This window comes from Castor canadensis, chromosome 16 (genome assembly GCF_047511655.1).
Source record: "Castor canadensis chromosome 16, mCasCan1.hap1v2, whole genome shotgun sequence".
Lineage (NCBI taxonomy): Eukaryota > Metazoa > Chordata > Mammalia > Rodentia > Castoridae > Castor > Castor canadensis.
Genome location: NC_133401.1, coordinates 84,344,353 through 84,368,010, shown reverse-complemented (window position 1 = coordinate 84,368,010; position 23,658 = coordinate 84,344,353). Strand labels below are relative to the sequence as shown.

General features: G+C 51.0%; 1 protein-coding gene across 1 annotated transcript in view; it reads left to right on the top strand.

Moving 5' to 3' along the window:
• The first annotated feature begins 3,401 nt into the window (after positions 1 to 3,401).
• Slit3 (slit guidance ligand 3) overlaps positions 3,402 to 23,658 on the top strand; it is a 557,919-nt gene continuing 537,662 nt past the window's right edge. The window contains exon 1 of the mRNA XM_074057753.1: positions 3,402 to 3,598. Within this exon, the coding sequence (XP_073913854.1) occupies positions 3,414 to 3,598 (185 nt within the window). The 5' untranslated portion in view covers positions 3,402 to 3,413. The remainder of the gene's footprint in view (positions 3,599 to 23,658) is intronic.

Genomic DNA, 23,658 nt, shown 5'->3' with positions numbered 1-23,658 from the left:
GAAACTCTCAGCTGTTATGGTAGCCACACAAATGGTAGTACCTGATACAGAGAGACAGAAAACAGGAGGAGGAGAAAGCTCGAGGCGGATTTTCTTTGGGGGAATGAGTAGACTATGGAAAAGGAGAAAAATCTCAAAGTTGGCTGGGAGGCTTTTGTGGAACTCTGACAATCACACCACAGAGTAGAAAGTTATCTTTGGCACATGGTCATAGAAAACTCTACCCAACCTTGTGACCTCCTAAGGACTTCTCCAGCAAGACTAATTCTTCCATGAGGAGGCTGGCAAACTCTGAAGATGCCCCAGAATTGGGCAGGGAAGGGGACAGACCCCCAATCTCAGCATAGAGTCTGGGTCCTGGCTCTGACTTTACTTACTAATTACATAGGGAAGTTTGCACAAATGTCCATTCTCTCTGAGATTCAGTGTTCTTGTTAGGAAAATGTAAGAATGAAATTATATTTGAGATTGTCAAAGTATGTTCCGACAGAATTGTAGTTAACATGAAAAGGGGTCAGGCGTACTGGGGAACCAGTTCCAACAAACCTAACACAGGTTTCCTTATTGCAGGACTTCTTATGGGCTTAAACAGGCCCCTGTATGATGCCAGCTCCAAGGGGAGGAGTGAACAGCACTTTTGCCTTTGTGCAAGGAAACTTTTCCCCACAAGAAGAAACCAGGGGTTGCCACCAGCACTTGTAGAACTGCTGGGTTAGGTGATTTCTAAGGCTGTTCCAGCCCAACCAATCCACAGGTCTGGGTGGCCCATGAGTTGCGCACCTCCTGCCTGTCACACTTGCCTCTTCCTTAGAGATGACTGACTGTGAAGGACAGCTGTGATCTGTTCCAAGGGGCTTCTCCAGGAACTCACATTTCTGACTGCCTATGAAGTCACTTAAAGATCTAGCCAGCCTCACAAACCCTCCAGCAGCTGAAATGGAAAACACAGCCCCCCTCCCCGCTGTGCGCAGACCTCAGAGCTCAGACCCAGGCCCAGCTGAAGGGGTTGCAAACAGGCTCCAGTGTGCATGCCTTGGGAAAACAAAGACAGCCCTACTCTCTCTGCTCCAGACAGTCTGAGCAGCATTTGTGCCCTTGGGCCCTTGCCCGGTCTCTCATCTGCCTCAGCCATGGTACTAAATTGGTTCAAGGTTTGAAGGAAAGCTCCAGAGAAAAGGGGGAAAGGATGTTTACAGTTCTTCAATGCTGAAGTCACCCTGAGGACCAGAGCCTAGACCCTCTCTGGCCACCAGAGGGCGCTGACAGCAGCACATGGGCAGAAAGCTGTGCCCAAGAATAACAGCAGTAAACGGCACCTCGGTTTATGAATGATGCTGGGCTTGGGAGTGTGTGTGTGGGGGCGCTGGGTGCCTGGAGCGAAGACTTTGAAAATCTGCTAAGCATAATAAAATAAAGTCTGCACCTCTGCTGTATGTTTACAGGATGTACTCAAGGCGCTAAGTTTCCTTGAAGGAAAACCAGGAAGGAGGCAGAATAGCATGAAAGTAAAGGGGGTTCTCAGGAGCACAGCTGTCGTGTATGCGTGTGCGAGCGTGCACGTGCACACGCGATCGTGCCCGTGTGACTTGCACACGCGATTGTGCATGTGTGAGTGTGCGAGAGCGCACGTGCACACGTGGAAGGGTGTGTGGTTGTATGTGTGAGTGTGCAAGCACTGTGTGAGTGTACATCTGTGCATGAATATGTGCAAGAAGTCATGCATGTGCACGTGTATGTGATAGTATGAGCATGTGTGTGCACGTGTGTGATTGTGTATATGTGTAAGCATGTGTGTGTGATTGTGTGTGTGAGCAGGCATTTGCTCCCGTCCAGTGTGTGTGGAAGTGCATGACTGCACAGGTAAAAGAGCTGTGTGGCTGTGTGCACGAGGGTGTGAGTGTGCAAGCACACACGTGGGTATGTGGTTGTGTGCACGTGTGGAAGAGCCCACGTGTGGGCTCAATGACAGTGTGTGCAAATGTGTGCACAAGCAACGCTCATTCAGACTTTTCTGGTGTGAGTTGGCCTCAAGGAAGCCTGGGCAATACTTCCTCCAGTCCTTGCCCTTTCCCTTCAGACAAACAAACAAAATCATTTCTACAAGTATTTATGGAGCCTCTACCACGCGCCCCTCCCCACCAGCATCTGGAAAAGCTCAGCACAGCCAATTTGGAGCCTGCACTGGCAGAATGGAGGCTGGGCGCTGTGGGGAGAAGGGACGGAGGCCTGGCGTGCGAGTGGCTGTTTTGCAAAATCACTTTCGCTTCCTTGATGCTCCAGGCAACTCAGGGAGGTGGGTCCCTTCAGGACTGTGGCCCCCTGATTCCAGGAAACAAAGGCTCACAGGAAGCAGACGCTAAAGGACTCTGACCTGGCGTTGTCAATCAGGGAACGTGGAAGCCCTGCCTTCACAACTATCACCTGTACACCAGGCTTGGGAGCTGGCAAAGCCTGACAGGCTCCTCCCTGTAGGATTTGCCAGCAGCGCGCTCAACCCCGTGGACAACCATTTTTTGGTGACCTGGGTAACTGCGCAGTGCAATACGTCCTCTAGAAAGAAGGTGAGGGTCTTCACCAAGTACTAGATGAGGTAGGGACATAAAACTGAGTGACAAGGTTGGCCTCCCTAGAAGCTGTGCGACCTCAGGGAAACCACTTCGCTTCTCTGAGCTCTGGACTTTTAATCTGTAAAGCGGAGTGACTCAGAGGCCCGTTTCCAGCGCGTGCCCTGTTGGGACTGAGTGCCAGAACTGAAAAAGAAAGAGTGCCCCAAGCCTCATCTGGCCTTGCCTGGGAGCGTGGATGAGCTTCAGCGGACCAAGCCCCCTCCCTGCCCCCTCTGCTGCCGGTCCTCCCCCCGGCTCTCGGTCGCTCCAGCAAAGTTCCCAACTTAGTCGACATGACGCGCGGCGCAGCCAATGGGAGGCGGAGCTGGCGATTTTGGGGGGCGGGAGGGCCGGGCCCCGCGTCTCGGGTGTCTGCCCGGCTCAGTGAATGAGAGAGCGAGCGCCGGCCGGCTCCCCCGGCCGCCCGTGCCCCGCGCCCCGCCACCGCCGCCGCGCTCCCGCGTCCAGCCCCAAGCCGGACCTCCCGGGCGGCCGCCGCGCCCCACGGCTCCCCGAGCCGGCCGCACCGCACCTCGGGCGGCGGGCCAGCGAGCCCGGGGCGTGCTCGGCACCTGGGCCCTCCGAGCGATGCGCAGCGGGGCAGCGCCAGCCCCGCCGATGGAGCCGCTGCCGCCGCCCGGCGCGCCCCGCGCCGCCCGCGCCCCGTGCGCCTGAGCGCAGAGCTCGCCCCTCCTCCGCGCCAACTCCGCGCCGCTCCCCGGCCGCCCGCGCTCCCCGCGCGCCTCCTCCGCTGCACGCGTCCCGCCCCGCCGACGCCGTCCGCTCCGGCCGCGGGCCCCGCACACCATGGCTCCCGCGCGGACCGCCGTGCGCGCCCGCCTGGCGCTGGCCTTGGCTCTGGCGAGCGTCCTGAGCGCGCCCCCCGCCGCCGCCTGCCCCACCAAGTGTACCTGCTCCGCCGCCAGCGTGGACTGCCACGGGCTGGGCCTCCGGGCGGTCCCCCGGGGCATCCCCCGCAACGCCGAGCGCCTGTGAGTACCCTGCCCCGCCCCGCGCGGGCCACCCACCTGGGCCCCGCCAAGGGTCCCCGGGCGCCAGATCCGTGCTCTCCCCTCCGCCGCACGGGCTGCAGCCTCTGCTCGCACTCTCTCCGCAGCCAGACCCCGCGTCCTCGGAGACCCCGAGGCTGTGGCTTTGGGCAGGTGTGGAGGGAAGCCCCCGCCATGGGCTCAGGGCAGTGGCTCTCCGGGGTCAGGGCCCCGGCGCTGGGCCCGCTGACAGCTTCCCGAGAGGAGGATGCTGGTAGAAGGCTGGGGAGGAGAGAACGCATCAGGCTGGGGTGTCTTGGGGTGGAGGGTGAAGGGTCTGTGCTCTTCAAAGAGGGAGCCAAGGAGAAAGCTACAGGCTGATGGGGCGTCAGAGTGCGGGGAGCGGAGCGAGGCCCCAAGACTGTAACTGGCTTGGAGATTAAAACGGGCCAGCTGCTCTCTGCTGCCCTTGCGGGGAAGTTGGGGTGCGCACGAAGGTCTAACTTCTGAACAACCGGGCGAACTCAGAGTGGGTGCTCGCAGAAGCCTCCCTGCAGGAGCGCAGCCTCGCGAATGCCAAGTTACAGCCCGGCGGAATTTTTTATGGCTCGGTTATAAATGCCTCCCCAAACGGCCAGAGAATGGAAATGCTGACAGCCCTTTAAATGAGACCGAGCGCTATAATCTTACAAACCGCACTCAGCCTCGGATCCCGGGCCTGGCAGCGGTGGAGAGGCGCTTGGAAGAGTGGGGTGGATTGACCCTTGCTTAGACTCCAATTGTGTAACCAAATATTTACTTTTCATATGTCAACGTTTGGGAAACATTTATCATTTTGATGTTCAGACCAAATTCAAAACTTGGACTCTGGGGTGGGTGGGTGGATGGGTGGGCTCCTCTAAGTCCACTGTTGGGGGCGGGTGGAGGAGGGGGAGACATGGTGGAGGGAGTGGGAGCCGGCCTGGGAACGCAGCCCGGGAGTGGGCGAGGGCTTGCTCTAGAATGAGAGACTGTGCCTTGCTCTCTCTCTGCTCCTGATCCCCACGTGTCTTAGGGGTGGGCGCATGTATCTTCCTGGGGTCTTGTTGGCTTCAGGCTGGGGGATGGCGATGATGGAAGGAATGTCCTAGGGCGCGTCTGCCGGTTGGTCACCCACCATCGCCACCTCCTTTTCCACTTACTGTCTGTGGCTCTCTGGGCAGAGACTTAGTAGAAATGCCTTCCTCATTTTTGATGCTTTCCTTTGGCTCAAAAGACTTCTTCCCCCTCCCCTCCAGTGCACTGATCTTTCTGTGGGGTCGAACCATGCAATCCTAGAGGGTTAGAGTGGAACCTTCATTAACACATGCAGGAAGTATAGGGCCAGAAACCAGGTTTCCACGCCTTCACTCAGGCCTTATTTTAGACCGTATCAGTGAAAGACTCCCTTAGTGATATTTTTAGATACTTATAACCTAAGTTCCAAGCCCTGCACCCCAATGCTGGGTGGCCCCAGCAAGTTAGTGAAATAATAACTGTGGCTAATGTTTAATGACTACTTCCCCTGCCCGGATCGTGTGCACATGGGATCTCCATGAATCTCTGTATCAGTCCTGTTAGTTACATAGGCAACACTTACTACTCTGTTTCACAGTTAAGCCATCTTGTGTATGTATTCAAGGTCATATAGCAAGTTCAGTGTTGGAACCCAAGCCTGTCAGCCCTGAAGCCCACACCCTTACTCCTCCTTGGAGTAAGGGTCAGTTTGATCCAAGATCTGTAGATGGTTCCTGGAGGGCTTTGGCTGGGTTTGGGTCTCAGAACCGTCTGCTCTTATCTCTCTGCCTTGAGTCTACTTTTGCAAACACTCAGCCTGCTCTGACCATAGCTGTGTTAGGGTCACCAGGCCAAGCCTTGGCATCTCTAAAATCATGTTGCAAGTTTAGGAAGCTGAGGCCTGGTGTGTAGGAAGTTTACAAAAGCTGCAGCCCCAGCACTGCACCCAGCATGACACCTCCCGCAGGAGGCCCGACACTCAGGGCCACCTATCTACACTACCACTGGAGACACTGGGTGGGAGACTGAAGTCCTGGGCATCCCCAGGAGTTCCTGCTACAGTCATGGTCACTGCCAGCCACCAGCAGAGTAGGAGCTGCTCTGAAATGTCTGTGTCTCAGCTGGCTCCACCGGGCTGCCAGGGCTGCCTCTGATCTTCCTTCCTGGGATTGGGGGAACATTTGGGGCAGACTGAGGCAGGGGTCCCTGCACAGCCTCTCACCACCCAGCCTCACTCCCAGGGAACTCAGATGGGATATTTCAACTCTGCTCACAAGAGGGAGAGTTGTCATTTCTCCCTGAAGCTAAGGATTTCTTCAGGGAGGAATTTCTTGCTCATTCTGCCCTTCATTCATTCAACAAACACTCCCTGATCTGCTCCTGCATCCCAGGCTCTTCAGAATCATTGACTCTGCAGAACACCAGCCCCATAGCTTCAAGAATGGGAGAGGGAGACTTCCTCTGATGAGCCTTAAATTTCCCAGGGCAACCGTCTGATGCTTAGGACCTTCTGAAAATCTAATTTCTGATCCCAGATGTTGAAATTGTGTTTTAAAACAAAGAAGAGCCTTCTCCATTCTTGCTTTTCTGCCTCCCAAAGAACCCTTCATGAAGGGGTGTGTGTTCGTGCATGCGTGTGTGTGTGTGTGTCCGTGTGTGTGTTCCTGGATGCTCTGACTATGGAACCTTGTGGTGTGACACTAAGGAAAGAAAATCTGAGCAGGGAGGACATGGGTCCATTTGGTCTTAGCTTCAGGCCTGGAACAGGGCCTGAATTCTTCCCCAAAAGTTGATATCAGAGTTGGAAGTCCCAAGTTCTTTGCCATAATGTCAGCCTATCCCAAAGAAAAAAAACAACTCTTGTCTTTTATAAACCACTGACAATTTTTCCCCCCCTCAATGAAGAGGTGACACCTCAAGAAAGCTAAATAAATGCAGGGGACAATTTAGTGTCACTTCTTATCTGTGTACCAAAGACAGGGGTCAGGGAGTTGAGGACAGGACTGCTGTGGGAGACTTATTTACATGGAGAGCAGAGTAAACAGATGTGCGATTCCTGTCTGAGCGCGGCCTCGGCCTGGAAAAGGAGGCCACCGAGGAGAAGGGACTCCCACACTGGCCTCTTCTCCCATCCTGCCTAGAGGCAGGCAGAGGCCCGCTGCTCACCCACAGCGAGGTGGTGGCCTGAACAGCAGATGGGGGCAAGAATGGACATCTTTGGTTTTTCGCTTGGCTCCAGCACATGGTGGAGTCTGCTGTATTTAAATAAACATTTCCTGTTTGCGAAGGAGAGCGGGCGAGAGGCTGAAATGTGAGAATGTGGTAACTTAGTTTTCTCCATCACTCCAGATGACGGCAAAACTTGCTGGTGGTTGGGTCCAATAAAAACCGACCGTGTCATAGGCTTTCTCTCACTTGACCACAGAGGTCCCAGGGTCAAGTAGGAGACTTTCCAAGATGCTCAAACAGCCAGCCCCTGCATGCCGAACTCCAAGCCCTTGGGGCCAGCTCAGAGGACCAGGGACAAGCTGGTGAATCATGGGGCCTCTCTGGGCCAACCATAGCCACGTGGCCTTTCCAGGGAACACAGTGCTCTCCCGGGTTGAGGGGGAGTGTACTTGCCTTTGGGGTGCTGTGCAACTCTGCACAGATTGCTAGACCTCTCTGGGCATCATACTCCTGAAGGGAAAATTCTGGCTTAGTCGTAGTGGTCTTCGGTATGTAATCTGCAGGTCACTGGAGAGCTCAGGGGCTAGAGCAATATGTGGCAGTAAGTTTCCAGCCACTATGTGTGGAGCCTGAGCCTCAGACACCACAAGTGTTTCTTTACTTCTTGCAAAGGAAAGATGGCCACTTCCAGATCTGCGTTTCGATGGGTGGCTCAGATCAGTTTACAGGGAACCTGTCACATGAGATCTTGCCATCTATGATTCGGATTGCATGAACCGAAGTGATTGCCTCACCAGTTACCAAAGACCCCTACTGAGTGCCCCACTCTGCAGTCTGTGTCAGCCATTGCTTAGCAACCTTGCAAAACTCCTACTGTGCACACACCTATGAAAGAATGGCCAATCCTGAGCACGCCAGCCACAGGACTGGCTCATCAGGGCCTCATCAGCACCCACCCGAGCTCCCCGTGGGCTTCGATTGCTGATCCTCTCCTGTTAATTGACACGTATATTGCAGGGGATGCGTTGCTCACTTTTGTGTCTGTCAGTCGTGTGGGTTTCCTCTGATTTCTGCATTGTTTGGTCGTTTTCACTGTTATTTTGTTCCTCTGTGCTTCTGCTTATTACTGAGTTTTTTCCCCCTGGAAAGTGAAAGTGAAGGGTGGGCACGGGCTGTGGGATCTTTCACTTGGTTGTGTGGACAGGAAAGGCCAGGTTTCCACATCCATCCATGCTGGGTTTGGGAACAGGCTTTGAGGATGCACCACTTTGGGTTTGAGCTCCAGCTCTGCTGCACCCTGGCTGTTGCTCGGATGGCCTGGGCTGTGGTCCGTTTAATCCCTTTGCACCTCCTTATGCACCTGTCACCCAGGGAGGATGACGGGGGGGATGCTGTGGATGCAGCTGTGGCAGTGCGTGGACTGTCCTTGCTGGGACTGTTTGTCCGAGGACAGTTCATCCAGCTGTAAGGCATGTAGAATAAATGTTCTTTGTGGGATGGTTAAATGAAATCGTGTATAGGAAATGCTATCAGTGAGTCCCTGGCGCGGAGTTTTCCACAAACTAGTAATGACAGTGACCGTCGGACTCAGCCCAGGCCCTGTCCAGCCACGTGGTGTAAGAAGCCCATTCTCAATTTTGTTCCAGCCCAGAGCCCCACTGAGGCAAGTTTGTCACTTGTAACAGGCTGTGCCTGCCACCTCTGGCCTTGTCCCCTTGCTTCTCTCTATCCCACCCTGGTGGCTCAGTCCAGGTCAACCTCTCTTATAAAACAGAGAATTTACCTCCTCCCTGTGTCGTGCTGCTCTGTGCTCTGTTTGAGTAAGGAATGTATTTGATTTCTTTATTTGGGGAGTAGATTTTCACGGGGAATTTTGGTCCCAGCTTTTCTTTTTTTGATGCTCATTCTGTCTTACCCTAAATCCCTCTTTCACTCAGCCCCCTTGCTGCTTTGACTCGAAGCAGCTGTATTTACAGCACACTTCACTTTCATTCTGGAAGGTGGTCTTAACCCTTCTTAGATCTGCTGGAAGGAAAGAGAAGCAAAGGAGTGAGGGATCCCCAGAGAGCTTCCCTGGGTTGTCTCTGATCCCAATGGGGTGGGTGCAGAGTATCTCTCACGGTGACACGCTGTGCTCATTTTCCCGGGTCCCTTCTTCATGGTGCCTCATCCTACATGGAATCGGCCCTGCCCAGGGACGCTCATACCAGCAGTCTTCTGTTCCTGTGCTCGGCAGACTCATGCTGTTCTGTCACTATGGCCGCCGCCAGGCTGTTGGGCTGCCTAGCTGTGTCGGCACCACCATATTTGATGGAGTGGGCACTGGGAAGAATGGGCCAAGGAGTGTCATTGAACGTCCCCAATGCTGAGCAGACAGGAGCTGGCAAAAGTAGTGTGGTGGTGAAGGTGTAGACTCCAGGGCCACCAGAGGCGCAAATCCTGGTTCTGCCACCCACAAACTGGATGGCCTCAGTTTCCCCACTGGGAAAATGGGAATAAGAATTATACCTCTCCTAAGATGCTGTGAGTATTAGATTAACTCACATAGACGTCCTAGGATACAGTGCATCCACCATAAGTTTTCCCATCATTATTAGCACCATAATTCATGTCTTTTGATGGTACCAGGGTTTGAACACAGGACCCCATTTCTAGGCAGGTGCTTTACTACTTGAACCACACCCCAGCCCATTCTCGCTTTAGTTATTCCTTTGGATGGGATCTTCTTATATTACTGCCCAGGGCTGGTCTCAGACTGCACTCCTGCTCTCCGCCTCTGAAGTAGCTGGGATTACAGGTGTGTGGCACCACACCCAACCCTAATCACCATCATTCTTACTGACCGACCTCCTCCTTCAGGGACATGCTCAGCATGAAACCTGATTTGGAAAAGTAACAATTGCCCGGGTTGGAAGGGGTCCCAGAGGTCATAGTTCTAGCCATGGTTGATCTTCTCCCAGTATAATACAGGGGAAGCATTCAGCACCCTGAGTGTGGCCCCATCTCACGGTGGTGAGCTCAGCTCTTCATTTACAAGCCAGCCCTGATAAGACATTTTTCTTCACGAGGGGACTGTTGCTAATACAGAGCAACTCTCTTTTCCAAAGGCTAGGCCTGGCTCAGTAAGACTTGAGTTTCTCACCACCTACGCACGCGAGTTTTTCTTTTTTTCCATAAATTTTTGTCAGTACTTCAGCTATTCCGCATGCGTTAGGGTTTTGGGACAGACCCTGCCCTTCCTAGTTGTCTCTCTCTAGCTAGTCCCAATCTTCGTCGACCGTAGACATTGAGACTCCCCAATGTGAAATGCTTGGGACCCAGAGCATTTCTGATTTGGGAATTTTTTCGTAGTTGGAGTGTTCCCATATACGGAATGAGATATCTTGAAGATGGGACCCAAGCACACACACCAAAGCCATTTGTGTTTCCATACACCTTGTGCACACATGGCGAAGGTAATTTTCTCAATGTGTTTGCACACGTAACAGTTTCACGGTGTGAAAATTTCCACTGTGGCATCATGGCAGTGTTTAAGAAGTTTCGAGTTTTGGAGTATTTCGGATTGGGGATTTTCAAGTTAGAAGTGTTTAGCAAGGAGGAGACTTTCTGAGCCTGACTGTCTTCATTTGACATTTGTCATTGCTACTTTCTAAGGTGACCTTTGCACTCTGGACATTCGTGACCCCAGGCCCCTTTCCTGCCTGTCTGTATCTCCCAAGTCTTCCTCACTAGACTTGTGCAGTCACTACCAAGTCCAGGCTGGCCTCAAACTCACAATCCTCTGCATGGGGGCCACCCACCCGGCTTTGCAGTTGACTCTTGGGAGTCTAAGTTGGACACCTTGCATTTATCCTGATTAGATTTTGGTAAATCGTTTGATTTTGTTAACTTTTCAGGGACATTTTCTATTTTCATTTCAGCAAATGAACCAGTCAGTCCCCTCTCTGCCTCCCACTATTTTTTTCCCCTGCCATTTTATTGAGTTTGCCCTATGGGTCTTTGTCACATTGGCACTGCAATCAGCAGAGTCCTTGCTGCTTTCTTCATTGTCTCTCCCTGGTTCAGGGTGGTGGATTACAGAAACCTACCCACCTGTTCCTTCTGGCTGGAGTGGGTGAAGACGATGCGCTTTCAGTGGCCCCTGGCATCTCTCGCTCTGGGGTTCTGATCACATTTCCTCCATATTGTTTCCAGTTAATACTTTGTGCTTCAGTTTGCTGAATTTTCCCTGAACTCTTAGTTTCTCATGGAACTTTTCATCGTCACCTTAGCGCCATCCTTGTCCTACGAGGCTGGAACCAGAAGCCCCATCAGCATGGGACTGAAGGGGTGTGTGCAATTCTGGGGACATCGTTCAGCCTGAGGAATCAGCGCTTTCTCTCAATAGCAAAACTCAGATAGTTTCAGCCTTTTTCCCACCTGGTACTAGGGCTTGCATTAAGGGCCTCGTGCTTGCTAGGAGGAGCTCTACCACTTGAGCCATGTCGCCACCCTTTTTTGCTTTAGTTATTTTTTGGACAGGGTCTCACATTTTTGCCTGAGGCTAGCCTTGGACTGTGATCTTCCTACCTATTCCTCCTGAGTGGCAGGGATTACAGCGTGTGCCACCATATCCAATTTTATTGGTTGAGATGGAATCTCGCTAACTTTTTGCTTAGGCTGGACTCAAACCATGATCCTCTTAATCTCCACCTCTCAAGTAGCTGGGATTACTAGTGTGAACCACCATGCCTGGCCTAATTTCAGCTTTTGAACACAACGGATTCACTTGGCATCTTGCCACCTTTTGGCATGGACTCGTTGACCTGAGCAGTTGTCGGGACAAATGTGGTGGAAGATGAAGTGAAGAGTACTGAGGACCACAGGCTCCCCAAACCTCTGTAAATAACAAGAGCAATCCTCATTCCCCACCCCAGAACAAGATCTGACATCGAGCCTTTCTTTGAAAAGCCTGGTACAGTTCTCACACCTCATGTGCATGGATCCACTTAGTGATTTAACCGTTATTCCTAGAAGGTACTGCTCCTGTCCTGAGCATCCATAAGAAAAAATGACGTCAGAAGGACACAGTAGTATCTCCAGATAGGCGTGCGAGAGGCAGGCTGGTCTCATTGTCTGTGCCGTAAGACTGATCCTATCACTCCTCCCAAAATCTTTCACTTTGGTTCCCCTTTCTGTCTCCTGCACTCAATTCTCAAAGATTAACTAGAAGAAGAAACAACAGCACCGGTCTGATGCATGGCCTCATGCGGGGAAGGTCAGTGGTAGGACTGATGGTGAAAGGAGCCATTGTGTCCAGGTTGGAGAAGCAGTGACATTTGAATCAGGAGCTTCAAAGATGGATGGAAAAGTGGTGCAAGCGTGCAGAAGTTCGTGGTTACACGGGCCTGAGCCCAGTTTAAAATGATTAGGGCTGCGCTCTAGGAAGCTTTGCCTAATAGGATGTTTAGAACAGAACCAACAAGGTCAAGTTCTAGTGCAATGTCACACAGTGTTTGCCAAGACAGCTATGAAGATGATAGAGGGTGGAGGAGAAAGTGCGTTCTCTTTCTTTTGGACTGGAGGGATGTCTTCATCCATTTCCCATTGCTATCATAAATACCCAAGGTGGGCAATATATAAAGAAAGAGGTTTGTTTGGCTCACAGTTGTGGAGGCTGAAGGAACAAACAGCATTGTGCTGGCTCTGGGAAGAGTCCAGTTGGGTGTGTCACATCATGGTGGGGTGTACGTGAGAGGCAGAGGTTACACTGTGAGATAGGAAACCAGGGAGTAGGGGGACGTCTTGCTCTTTTATGCCAGTTCACTCTTGTGGGTACTAACAGGTGCCATAAGAACTACAGTAGTCCTCTCTGAGGGCAGCACCCTCGATGACCCAAAAATCTTGCACTGTGCCCATCTCCTAAAGACTGTACCGCCTCCCAACATCGCCACACTGGGAACCAAGCCTCCAGCACACGATCCTGTGGGGGACACCATCAAGCCACATCTGCACACTGCAAGGGCACAAACCCTCCAAAAAGTGTTGGAGACTGGTCCTTTGGCCCCCACACATCTCAAATTTTGGCAAAGATTTCTTCCTTTCTAATTACATGGGCCACTTGCTTTCGCTTATTCATGAGTGCTGGCTTTGGGTCCTGTTAGAACAGGAGGTGTCAGAGAGGCGTCCCAGCTAGAGCAGAGAGTGGCACTACTCATTAAGACCTTGCCATGCTTGTGTTTATAACTTGAGCATGGAATTATGCATCTCACCCCGACTTGACCTTGAGCCTTCAAGCTTCAGTTCTTGCCCTCCCTTTCCCTCCACGTTGCTTCCGACAACCATGGTAACAAATTTGCAGTCGGAGCGCTAGGTCCTGAAATTGGATTCCAGGAGGATCTTTGTGGCTTGAACCTTCATTAGAGACTCAAAATTCACAACTCACTCATGATTGGTCCTGGAACAACCTCAGACATCATCTCCAAAGCCATCTGAGGCCTTTGATCTCGTCCAGGGTAGCGGGGAGAGCTCTGGAGGGCTGCACTCTATAATTTCTTGGGCCTCTTCCTGCAGTCTCTTCACCCCAGGTAGGGAGAGGAGCAGAGTACTCAGTAATTGCAAAGCACGGTGATAACTTCGTTGGAGAGCTGTCCTGCTCAGAAACAGATTTCCAAAGTCTCAGAGTTATCAGGTGCTTGGCAGAAATTCTTTCTCTTCTCCATCTCTGCTCCTCTCTAGAATGTCGGTAGAAAGTGTCCTGTGTGGGTTTTCTGTGTGATGTTACTGAAAGCCAGCGGGGAAATACAACTTAGATGTAACATGGCACGAGTAGCTAGATGTAGCCTGGATCTTGGCTGGCATCATTCTCACTGCAGGACCCATGCGAGCTCTGTTGTGTCATCTGAAACCTCTGGATGGTGAAAGAGCTGTAATCTCGGGGGGCTGACGCAGGGTTCACGTGAGATCCCATGTTTGCCAGTGTGTAAATTCAGCACTATGAGAATGCATTAATGAGTCCTCCCACAATATCGGACTTGACCACTGGATGTGCGTCCAGAGGGTAATCATAGTCTAGAATGCTCCATCTACAGATGGGGAGCCTTAGAGAACTTCCAAACCTTCCTCCAAGTCACTCACGTCTTCCAGCTCTTGCTCCGTTCTTTTTACTTAACCACATGCATCTTGTAACTGCAAATATGGTCTCATCCAGCCACTGAGCAGCCCAGTCCGAAGAGTTCAGAGGACATTTTGCCTCGCTGGGTGACTAGTGAAATGTCACTGTCCAAGGTAATAGCCTCAGGAAAGGGTCTGCAAGAAGGATGGAGCCATTTAAGAGAACTGTTTATTGAGTGTCTCCCTCAATGCATAAGGCCAGCGAAGTGTTCCCATAACCAGAGCGGCTTAGTCTGGACTGTAGCAAAGGCCACTACGCTGCGTGCAGTGAGGTGGGGGTCGGGGAGGAGGATATTACGGGATGGAGAAGAGCAATGAACATGAAGGACACAGCCTTAAGCCTTCAGGAATTGCTGGTGACTGCAAGTCTCACTCATCTCTCTCAGTGTGTACAAATATATCGAGAAACTCACACATCGTAAAAAAAGGTACAAGTGGAATTAAAAAAAACTCGGGGAAAATATTAATCTGAGGACAATTGTATGGGAGAAGGCGTTGGGGTATGCCTCCGCACAGAGCTGCCTAACAGCGGCGGTGCTGCTTTTTATTAGGCTCTGACTGCATACAACACTGACCTGCATACAACAGGGCAGCCCTGTTTGAGGCCATGAAGAGGTCCAGGGCCTCCTTTTGGAGGTTGGTGTCCCCTCCCCTCCTGGGCTGGTACTGGACCTGTGGACGCCGTTTCCACAGGTCCACTCTTACCCTGATTCTTCCCTGTTAGCGTTAAGCATCAGGGAACTTTTCCTGGGTCTTTGGGATGAAATCCTTTCTCTGGAGAGGCCATGTGGAAGACCTGGCCCTAGTTAGGCGGCCTGGGACCCCCACTGGGCCGGTAGAGCTTCTCTTTGGAGTCTTGCCTTCTGTCCTAGGATGTGTGTGTGTCAGGAGATGGTTCTCAGGCAGTGGTCACCTATCCTTTACAATGGAAGACGGTGACTAGGCATAGTGTGCATGTCTGTAATCCCCACACTTGGGAGGATGAGGCAGAAGGATCATGAGTTTGAGGTTGGCCTGCACGGTATATCGAGACACTGTCCAATAAAACCCCAGAAAACAAAATACAAAAAAATCCCAACAACAGAACAGAAGACTCATGATTTTCAGTAACTGTGGGCAGCATGTCCACTGTATCTCTCAGCTCGAAGCTGGCACTTCCCTTCCCATCTGCTGCCCGTTGACGAGTTCTGAATTTCTGCCACAGAACTCAGTTCTTTCCCTCCCCCCCTCCTCTCCTTCCCTAACCAAGAGATTTGCAGGCTTCGGAGGCACCTTGGGATCATCTGGTCCACCCTTTTCCTGGTGATCTCAACCCACTTTGTGGGCTGAGTGAAGCAGAGAGGCAAAGGGAGGACCCTGTGATCTGCTTTCATTTCAGCGTTCGAGTTGTAGACTAGATCACTCAGAGCCATAAGGTGGCTTTGCCAGTCTGGAGAGCCAGGGACACAGAAGACATTCCAGTCTATTCCCCAAAATAAGGAAAAATGCAAATCAGGGAGAAGTGCCGGACAGGGAATTTGGAGTTTGAGATTATATCAGAAAGCACGGAGACCACAGGCTTTCTCAAGGTCTAGACAGGAGATGCCAGATGCAAGGGAAGGAGCAGTGGAGACCAGGGGGGGAGCAGGAATCCAGAGTCAAAGGCCATTTGCTTCCAGGACTTCCTACTGATCCGAGTCCCCAGGCCAGCCCTGCTAATGACTTCCCACCACAAGACAGTAACCAACCTGCTTTGTTTACGGGTTGAAACTTGCCTTTTGATATTTTTTTGAAACAGTTCCCCTAAGCCTTCCCCTACCCTGTGCCCTCCTGGTGTGCTCTAGAAATGTCTCAGGGACCTGATTCTCCTCTGGGTTCTTTCCTGCCTGGAGCTGCCTGCGGATTCAAGTCATACTCAGCCAGGAAGCCCTCCTCCATCTGCAAAACAAGAAACAGCTCCTTCCAAGAAGACTGAGCTACAGTTTTCTTTGTGTGTTGCTAATGAGCAAAGAGGCCCCTTTGCAAAACAACATTTCACGAGCAGAGCAGAGCCGGGCTGATCGCACCTCTTGCCAAATGTGACTGTGTGTAGTTGTGTGGGGGGAAACAGCTTTGTCAAGAGCAGGGCGGAGGGAGGCAGCTCTGGGGAATTTTTAGCAACAGCAGCATGGTGGAGTGGATAGAAGACTTGCCTGGGAATTTGGAGACCTAGCTGTGCCTCTGACACCCTGTGTGACCTTGGACAAGTCACTTGACCTCTCTGGGCCTCAGTTTCCTCATCTTTAAAAGAGATGAGGGGAGTAGACTGGATGGTATCCAAGGGTACCTTCAGCCCTCTGCATCTTCTCTTCTGGGGACTGAGATTTGGGGTTTAGACCTGAGCCAACATCCAGCTGACCCAAGAGACTTTGTACAGGCAAGAGAGAGGCCAGGACAGCTGCTTCAGGGAGTGGCTGGTCCTTGATTACAGCTTAGATAATTAGCTCAGCTCCACAGTAAGCCTTCTGAAATTAAGAAAGAAAAAGATGTTTAGTTTCAAAAATAGAACTTGATGTTTCCTAAACTGATTGGCTGGGGGAGAGTGTAGGTTTTATACAAAGACATAAATTCCCTTTCTCTCAAGCAGAGTGGTTTAGAGCAATGATGCTGGAGTTAGTGTGACCTGGGTTTGAATGCTGTCCCCAGAAAACTGATCCTGGATATTTTCTTTACCAGTAGGCTGCTCCACTGGAGGCAGGGAGGATCAAACAAGGTAATCCATGTCAGGTTCAGAGACCAGTGCCTGGCACTAGCCATTCAAAAAGCCATTATTCTAACTACCTTTTGCTGCTTAACAAACCTTTTTGAAATTTAGTGTTGTCAATCAACAACCGTTGTATTGTGCTCCATGCTTCTCTGTGTCAGACTGGTAGATGAGGCTCAGTACAGGTTGGCTTGTCTCTGCTCTATAAGAACTGAGGCCTCCACTGGAGGGTGTGGAGTGACCAGGGTGGACATAAGGTGGTCCTCAAATGCCCGGCGTGCCCTCAGGAGTCTGGCACCCTGGCTGGGATGGCTGGAGGTGAGGCTCCACGGGATTGTTGACCAGTGTCTACACTCTAGGGACTCCTGTAGGAAGCTTGAGTTTCCTCACAGCATGGTGACTTCTGAGCAGTCTCAGTTCTTTCATGGAAGCTCAGAACTCCAAGAAGAGGTGAGCGGCAACTTGCAACAGCTCAGAAGTTTCACAGTTTCCTGCCAACTACACTTTGAAGGTAGTTCAGAAGCAAGGGTGAGGCCATCTTTCCAAGGAAGAAGTCTCTCCACAGTAGCTATGTTTGAACCCCCTTCCCCAGCCATATATTTGTCAGCGATCTTTCTGTAGCATAGAACCTAATCTTGTAACTGGATTAGAAGTTTCTTGAGGGCAGGAGCATTTCTCTAAGTAAAATAAAGTCAGCACCCTTTTAAAAGTCAACTTGAATTGCATAGACAGCAGGGTTGATGGAAAGACCTTGAGGTGGACAGCCCAAGGGATCTGGATTCAAAACTGAATTCAAAATGCGCCCTTCCACAAATTGTTTTTCTCATAAGAATAGACAGTAGTAGCTATTGAAAGAATTTGGGTTGACACCTGCAAAACACCCGACGCCGTGGATACTGCAGCTAAATTTTGGATACTGGGAGGCCTGTGGCCTTGTAACCAGCGCACAGATGCTCAAGTCAGGCAGCTCTGCCCCAACTGTCATCACTTCTTGTGTGGCTGTCATTGGGCCCCTTCATCTCTGGGTGGCACGCTCCCGGTCTGTACAATGGGAATCATAGTAACTCCCTTTAAGGGTTATTGTGAGCACGAGGAAAATGCCACGTAACGCTTCTAGCTCAGTCCCCTGACACATAGCAGGGGCTCAGTACATGAAACCTGCAGATGGAGGGACTGTGGCCGCTCTTGTACTTTTGTTGGATCACATTTGCACATCGAATCCTTATTTCCATGCTAATAAATCACAATGGTCTCATTGTCCGAGTACCTGGATGCTGGGGACCCTTGAAGCTGACATCTGTGAAGACTTCCTGATGGGACAGAGCCAGCCTTTTGGAGAGGAAGGCAGGGTCCCGGGCAAGCTGCCTGGGGCAGCTCTCTATTCGGACACATTCACAACTGAGTCTTAGCTGTGCCTGTTGGCTCTTGCCCCAGAGTCTCTGGCTTTTGCTGGTTGTGTCCCCTCTGCTCAAAGCAACATGTGTTCCTCGTCGAACGTCCCATCCCCCGCCCCCCACCACAACTGGGTACCCCTGCTCCATATTTCTAGGTCACTGGGGGGGAAAATGGTAGCTCTTACCTTGTGTCTGATTTTTCGATGCCTGATTTTTTTAAAGCATTATTCTCTTGCCTTCTATTTGGCAAACTGTACCAGGCTCCAAGCCAGGACGCTGGGTTTAATTCTTCCAGGTAGTTCCTGGGATACGCACCTTGTGAGGAACCACTGGCCAGGAGTTTCTCCATCTCTTCCAGCCTGTCTTCCAAGACCCAGTCTTACCTCTCGCATCAAGGAGGTAGCTCATGACTGAGGCGGTTCTGTTGTGTGCTTCCTCCCTGGAATTGGAGTCTTGACCATTGGGACAAAGCCGTGGAACACAGTGGCTTTCTATTTCATCAGTGCACTTGCATGAAGACAAGACCATGCCTGGTTTCCTGTTCCCAGACCTGTGATGGCCTTCCCAAGCTTGCAGCCAAATCTCTGTGAATGAGAGAGCCGTGGACAAGTTACTTCTGGGAGAAAGTAACATAATGAAAGAGGTGATGTCTGATTTTGGAGAAGGACAGACTCAGTGTGAATCACAGACTTACCATTCACAGCTGGGTGCCCCTGGGCAGGTTCATTTTCCCCTTAGGATGTCTGCATACTTGTAAAACAAAGGGGATGAGTCCCAGAACCCTGGTTCTCAGGCTGGCCTGCACACTGGGATCACCTGGCAGGTACAAAATTACCTGTGCCAGCATCCTAGCCCCAGCCTTCCTGGTTTAATGGTTTTGGGTGCACCTTTTGGATGTTGGGATTGTGTAAAGCTCCCAGGTGTCTCTGGTGGGTAGTGGTATTTGAGAAATTTGACCTAAAGAAAGCTCGCGAATTATAGGGAAGAAAAACTGAGATAAGATCCGACCTAAAACACTTGGCATAAGGTGAGGATTGACAAGTCACTCCGCTTTCCTTTCTGACTCGCTTGTGCTAGATTCTAGCACAGTTTCTTTGTTTGGCGTAGTCATGGCAATGCACCATGGTACAACCTTGCCTATTAAGCCCCATTTGATGTGAAGGCCAGTTGTAAATGTGGCCAGAATTATAGAACGTACAGAAATATGCTTACTTTTACATCCATGGAGGAACCGGGGTGGGTTCAACAATGCTTTGTGAGAACTTGTATGGGGTAACTGCTTTAATAGATAGACAAAATTGATTTATAATTACCATGGCAACAGCAAAATGGAATGATGTCTTCCTGAAGGCTGTGTACCAGGACCGAGGAATGTTCTTCTCTCTCTCTTTCTCTCTCTCTCATGTGTGTGCCCTGCAACTTGCCAAGTGGCCTTGGCTCCAGCACTTTGTCTGTCAAGTCCTTGGTTTCCCCAGAGCCCATTTGACAATCTGCATCTGCAGTGGACCTTTTAAGGAAATATCTTGATGTGTCAGTTAAGGATGGGAGGGTGATGTAGGAGGCAGAGAGAGAGCAGGGCCTCCACCCGCCTGGAGGAGATGACTGTAGAAGCTGGCGTCTCCCGTCTCCTCTGAAACTGACCCAGTCCTCTATCTTGATAAAGTCCTTCTCATGAAGAGGACAGAAGAGGAAACTTCTAAGCTAGGCACAGTGGTGCTCTCCTGTAATCCTAGCTACTTGGGAGGCGGAGATTGGGAGGATTGCTGTTTTAGGGCAGCCCCAAGCAAAAAGTTTGCAAGACGCCATCTCAACCAATAAAAGCTGGGTGACACGTGCCTGTCATCCCAGCTAGGCAGGAAGCGTAAACAGGTGGATCCCAGGCCAGGCCCTGGTGTGCATGTGATACTCTAGTTGAAAAATACCTGAAAGCAGAAACGGCTGGGAGATGGCTCAAGTAGTGGAACACCTGCCAGCAAGCACAAAGCCCTGCGGTCAAACCCCAGCACTGCCAAAAGAAAAAAGAGGAAACTTCTGTTTCTCTTAGAATTTCTGTACCTCTGCCTTATTGACGTTGTGAGGTGGGTTTTTGTTGTTGTTGTTGTTGTTGTTGCTGTCGTGGGAAGCTGTCCTGTTTATTAGACGCTATTTAGCAGTATCCCTGACCTCTACCCATTAGATCTCAATAGTACCCCTGCTTTGTGACAACCAAAAATATTTCCAGACATTGTCCAATGTCCCCTGAGGGAAACAGTTGAAAAATACAAAGTATATCAATCTCAGTGGAGTATGTTTACGTGAATAAAGGCACACAAATTTGTGAATGCACAGTGGTTAATCTCTGCAGGGTCCTGAGAGATGGTCACAGTTGTCCACGGACCCACAAATCTTCCATCATTACAGATGGGTGGTGTGAATTACAAGGAGTTAGTGGTAACGATAATAGTCACAGCCATGGCTACCAACCACGGCTGCCACCGGTGAGTGTCTGTCGTGGGCTCTGCACACAGCTAAATGCTTCATAGGTCACCGTCTTGTTAACACTCTACTGACAGAGTTTGTAAATCAGTGGCCGTGAGGACACAGCCTGTCCTCTGGCACTTGTGCTTGGCAGCCCTGGCACTGGCTCACCACGTTTTTTAAATGTTAATGTCTCGCCAGTATTTTAGAACTGGTGAATACATACATAAATTTACTTCTAGCTTCATTTTTGAAATTGGGAGATTTGTGGCCACAGGCAGTCGGCTCGGCTCCATGGCAGAAATCGAGTGACTTTTAGATGAGGGGTGGCTGCATTGCACTGCAGTCTCCACCCTCCCCATGGTGACTCCCACTTGGAAACTCTGCCCACTGGCATCGATGCCCTGTCGTTTTTTCCCTTTGTTCAGCCCAACTTTACTCGTTCTTTCGTATCATCTGTCTGCCTCCCCTGAACTTGTCTTGGTGGCTTTTGCCTAGCAGCAGCACTGGATGGTGTATGTTATGGATCTCATTTTAAAGACGGGTAAACTGAGTCTTAGCAAAGGGACAGCTCCTGCCCACAGTCACACAGAACATAACTGGCAAGGCGAGGAGTGGAACAGAGCCTTCCTACCTCGACTGCGCAGCTCTGCCTGGCTTCCCAGCAGGGTGGCGGGGACACTGTATCCTGATCCCAAGATGCCCTGGCTGGGTCTTTCTGCACCTTAGGGTTTCCTTGGGGAACCAAATCTCAGTGTCCTTTTTGCTCACCAGGAAACGCACATGTGACCAGGCTGGGAAGAGCCTCCTGAGTGTCGCTCCCCAAGCTGCGCTTTCCTGTGCGGGTGCCACTTTTGGGCTGTGTCCAGGGATTGCACCCACGTCACTGAGGGGCCAGCTGCTGTGTGCCTCGCCTGAGCCGAGGCCGCTCGCCTGCAGGGAGGATGTGATTGCTTTGGGAAATTAAGTGGGAGTGATTAATTAGGAAATGTACTGAGGACTCAGGAAAGAAATAACAGAAACGAAAAAAAAAAAAGGAGCTCTAAATCCAGAATGCTTCTGGCCACGTGGCTAAGGCGGCCGCGCTGCAGGGGACTGAAGGCGTTTGATGGTGTTATTTCTGGAGCTGCCGTTTAGTTCCATCGCCCTTCCCATGGGAGGCTGGAAGGAGCCACAGAGTCAGCTGGCTTGCCCTGTCCCTTCTCCAAATGGCAAATGAAGGACCAAGGAGACCCAGGGAGAAGCTGGGAAGATTTACATGGGTAGCACCTGGGTTTCCATTCCTCGTGCTAGATGCAAAATTGTGGGTCACTCTCTGAGAGCTGGGCTTTGCACTGCGAAATGAAGGTGGCGTGGACGCATCAAGGATTGTTGCAAGGAACCCACGAGCAAAAGCACGCGTAATGACTGCTACTAAGTCCTGGCGCCGGGCAGGGTGGGAGAACCTTGCTGTGTTCTCTTAATTCGTACGTCCGTGCGGGAGGCTGGGACTAGTGTCAGCATTTCACAGATGGAGAACAAAGGCACTGTGAGGACATGTCACTCCCGCAGTGCCCCAGGGCCAGCTTGCGTGTGTACTTTGACTCAACCGTTGTCCATGTTCTCAACCTGAAAGCATCCTGCCTGTTATTCATGTGACACAATTTGTAGATATTATATAATCAATACAGCACTTAGGTGTGTTAGAGTTTATATAACTTATTCAATAGCAGTCGATTTGTACAGTGTGTTCTGTCAGGTTGAACTCTAGGGAATCGGCACTTTTGATGCTAGAAAAGGTAGAATAGTAGTAATTTCATAGAGTTCATGGTAAAACTCATTGGGTATCCCTAATCCAAAATTCCAAACCTGGTATGTTCCAAAATCCGAAAGGTTTTTTTTGTAGTACTGGGGTTCAAACGCAGGAGCTACACCTTGAGCCACTCCACCAGCTCCACCAGCCCTTTTTTGTGATGATTTTTTTGGAGATAGGGTCTCTCCAACTATTTGCCTGGGCTGGCTTCAAACCTTGATCCTCCTGATCTCTGCTTCCTGAGTAGCGAGGATTACAGGCGTGAGCCACAGGCACCCAGCTCCAAGATTTGAGAGTTTTTGAGTGCAGACATGATGCCAGAAGTAGAAAATTCCACACCTGATGTAATGAGACGGGTTGTGGCAAAATGCAGGTGCAGTGAAACTGTTGTGTTAATGTTCCCTTCGGGCTCTGTGCACAAAGTGTGTATGAAACACTAATGGCTTTTCATCTTAACCTTGGGTCCCATCTCCAGGAGAGTTCATTCTGAATATGCAAATATTCCAAATCTGAAAGAAAACCCCAAGTCCCAAGCCCTTCTGGGATATGGTTCTCTTAGCCTGTGCATAATACCTGTTCCACACATTTGCTTCTCTCTTACCTCATTGGTAGATGTGCATACAAGACTGTGGATATTCCTAACTCAGAAAGTCTTTCCTCCTCCATAAAATGGGTCTAACGCTGCCTGGCATGTGTGCTGATGTACCACGCCAGTGATGTCATGGTGGTACTGCTGCCTGTGCTCATAGACAGGATCTGTTGTATCCGGTCATAGCCCCAGCCCAGGTATGAGGACCCTGTGACACTCCTCCTGCATTGCCCCCAGAGTGGCTTTGGCTTGAGAGTCTCCATGTTCAAATAAAACTTTTAAGTGGCATGCAGGTGAAGCCTTGGGTCCGGGAGCTATTTTTTATTCCAGGAGACTTTGATATTTTCAATATGCTTCAGCCTAATACAAAGCTTCCTGTCAGGTCATGTCGAACGCCACTGCCTTCTAGGTACGTGCTGCCAGCGTGACTTGCCACCGTGCCCCAGCCTCACATACCAGATCCTTCCAAAATCCTGCATTTTCTTGGGGGCTTTCCTGGGACAGCCCCTTGCTGTTCCTCCTGCATTTTTGGCCTGTGAGCCAGTCTTTGTTTTAGAAAGTCTAACCTGCTCTAGTCTCACGTGTGGATTTCAGTGCAGTGAAGGTTCTAGCTCCACCCTTGGAGTGTGGGTTCTGGACTTTGCAGCAGAGCCTTGTGGCAGGGGCTCTGCTTGTCCCCCAACCTCTTGTCTGCATGAGCCTGGAGAGATGAGCGACCCAAGGGGAGATGACGCAAGGCCAAGTTCCTCATCC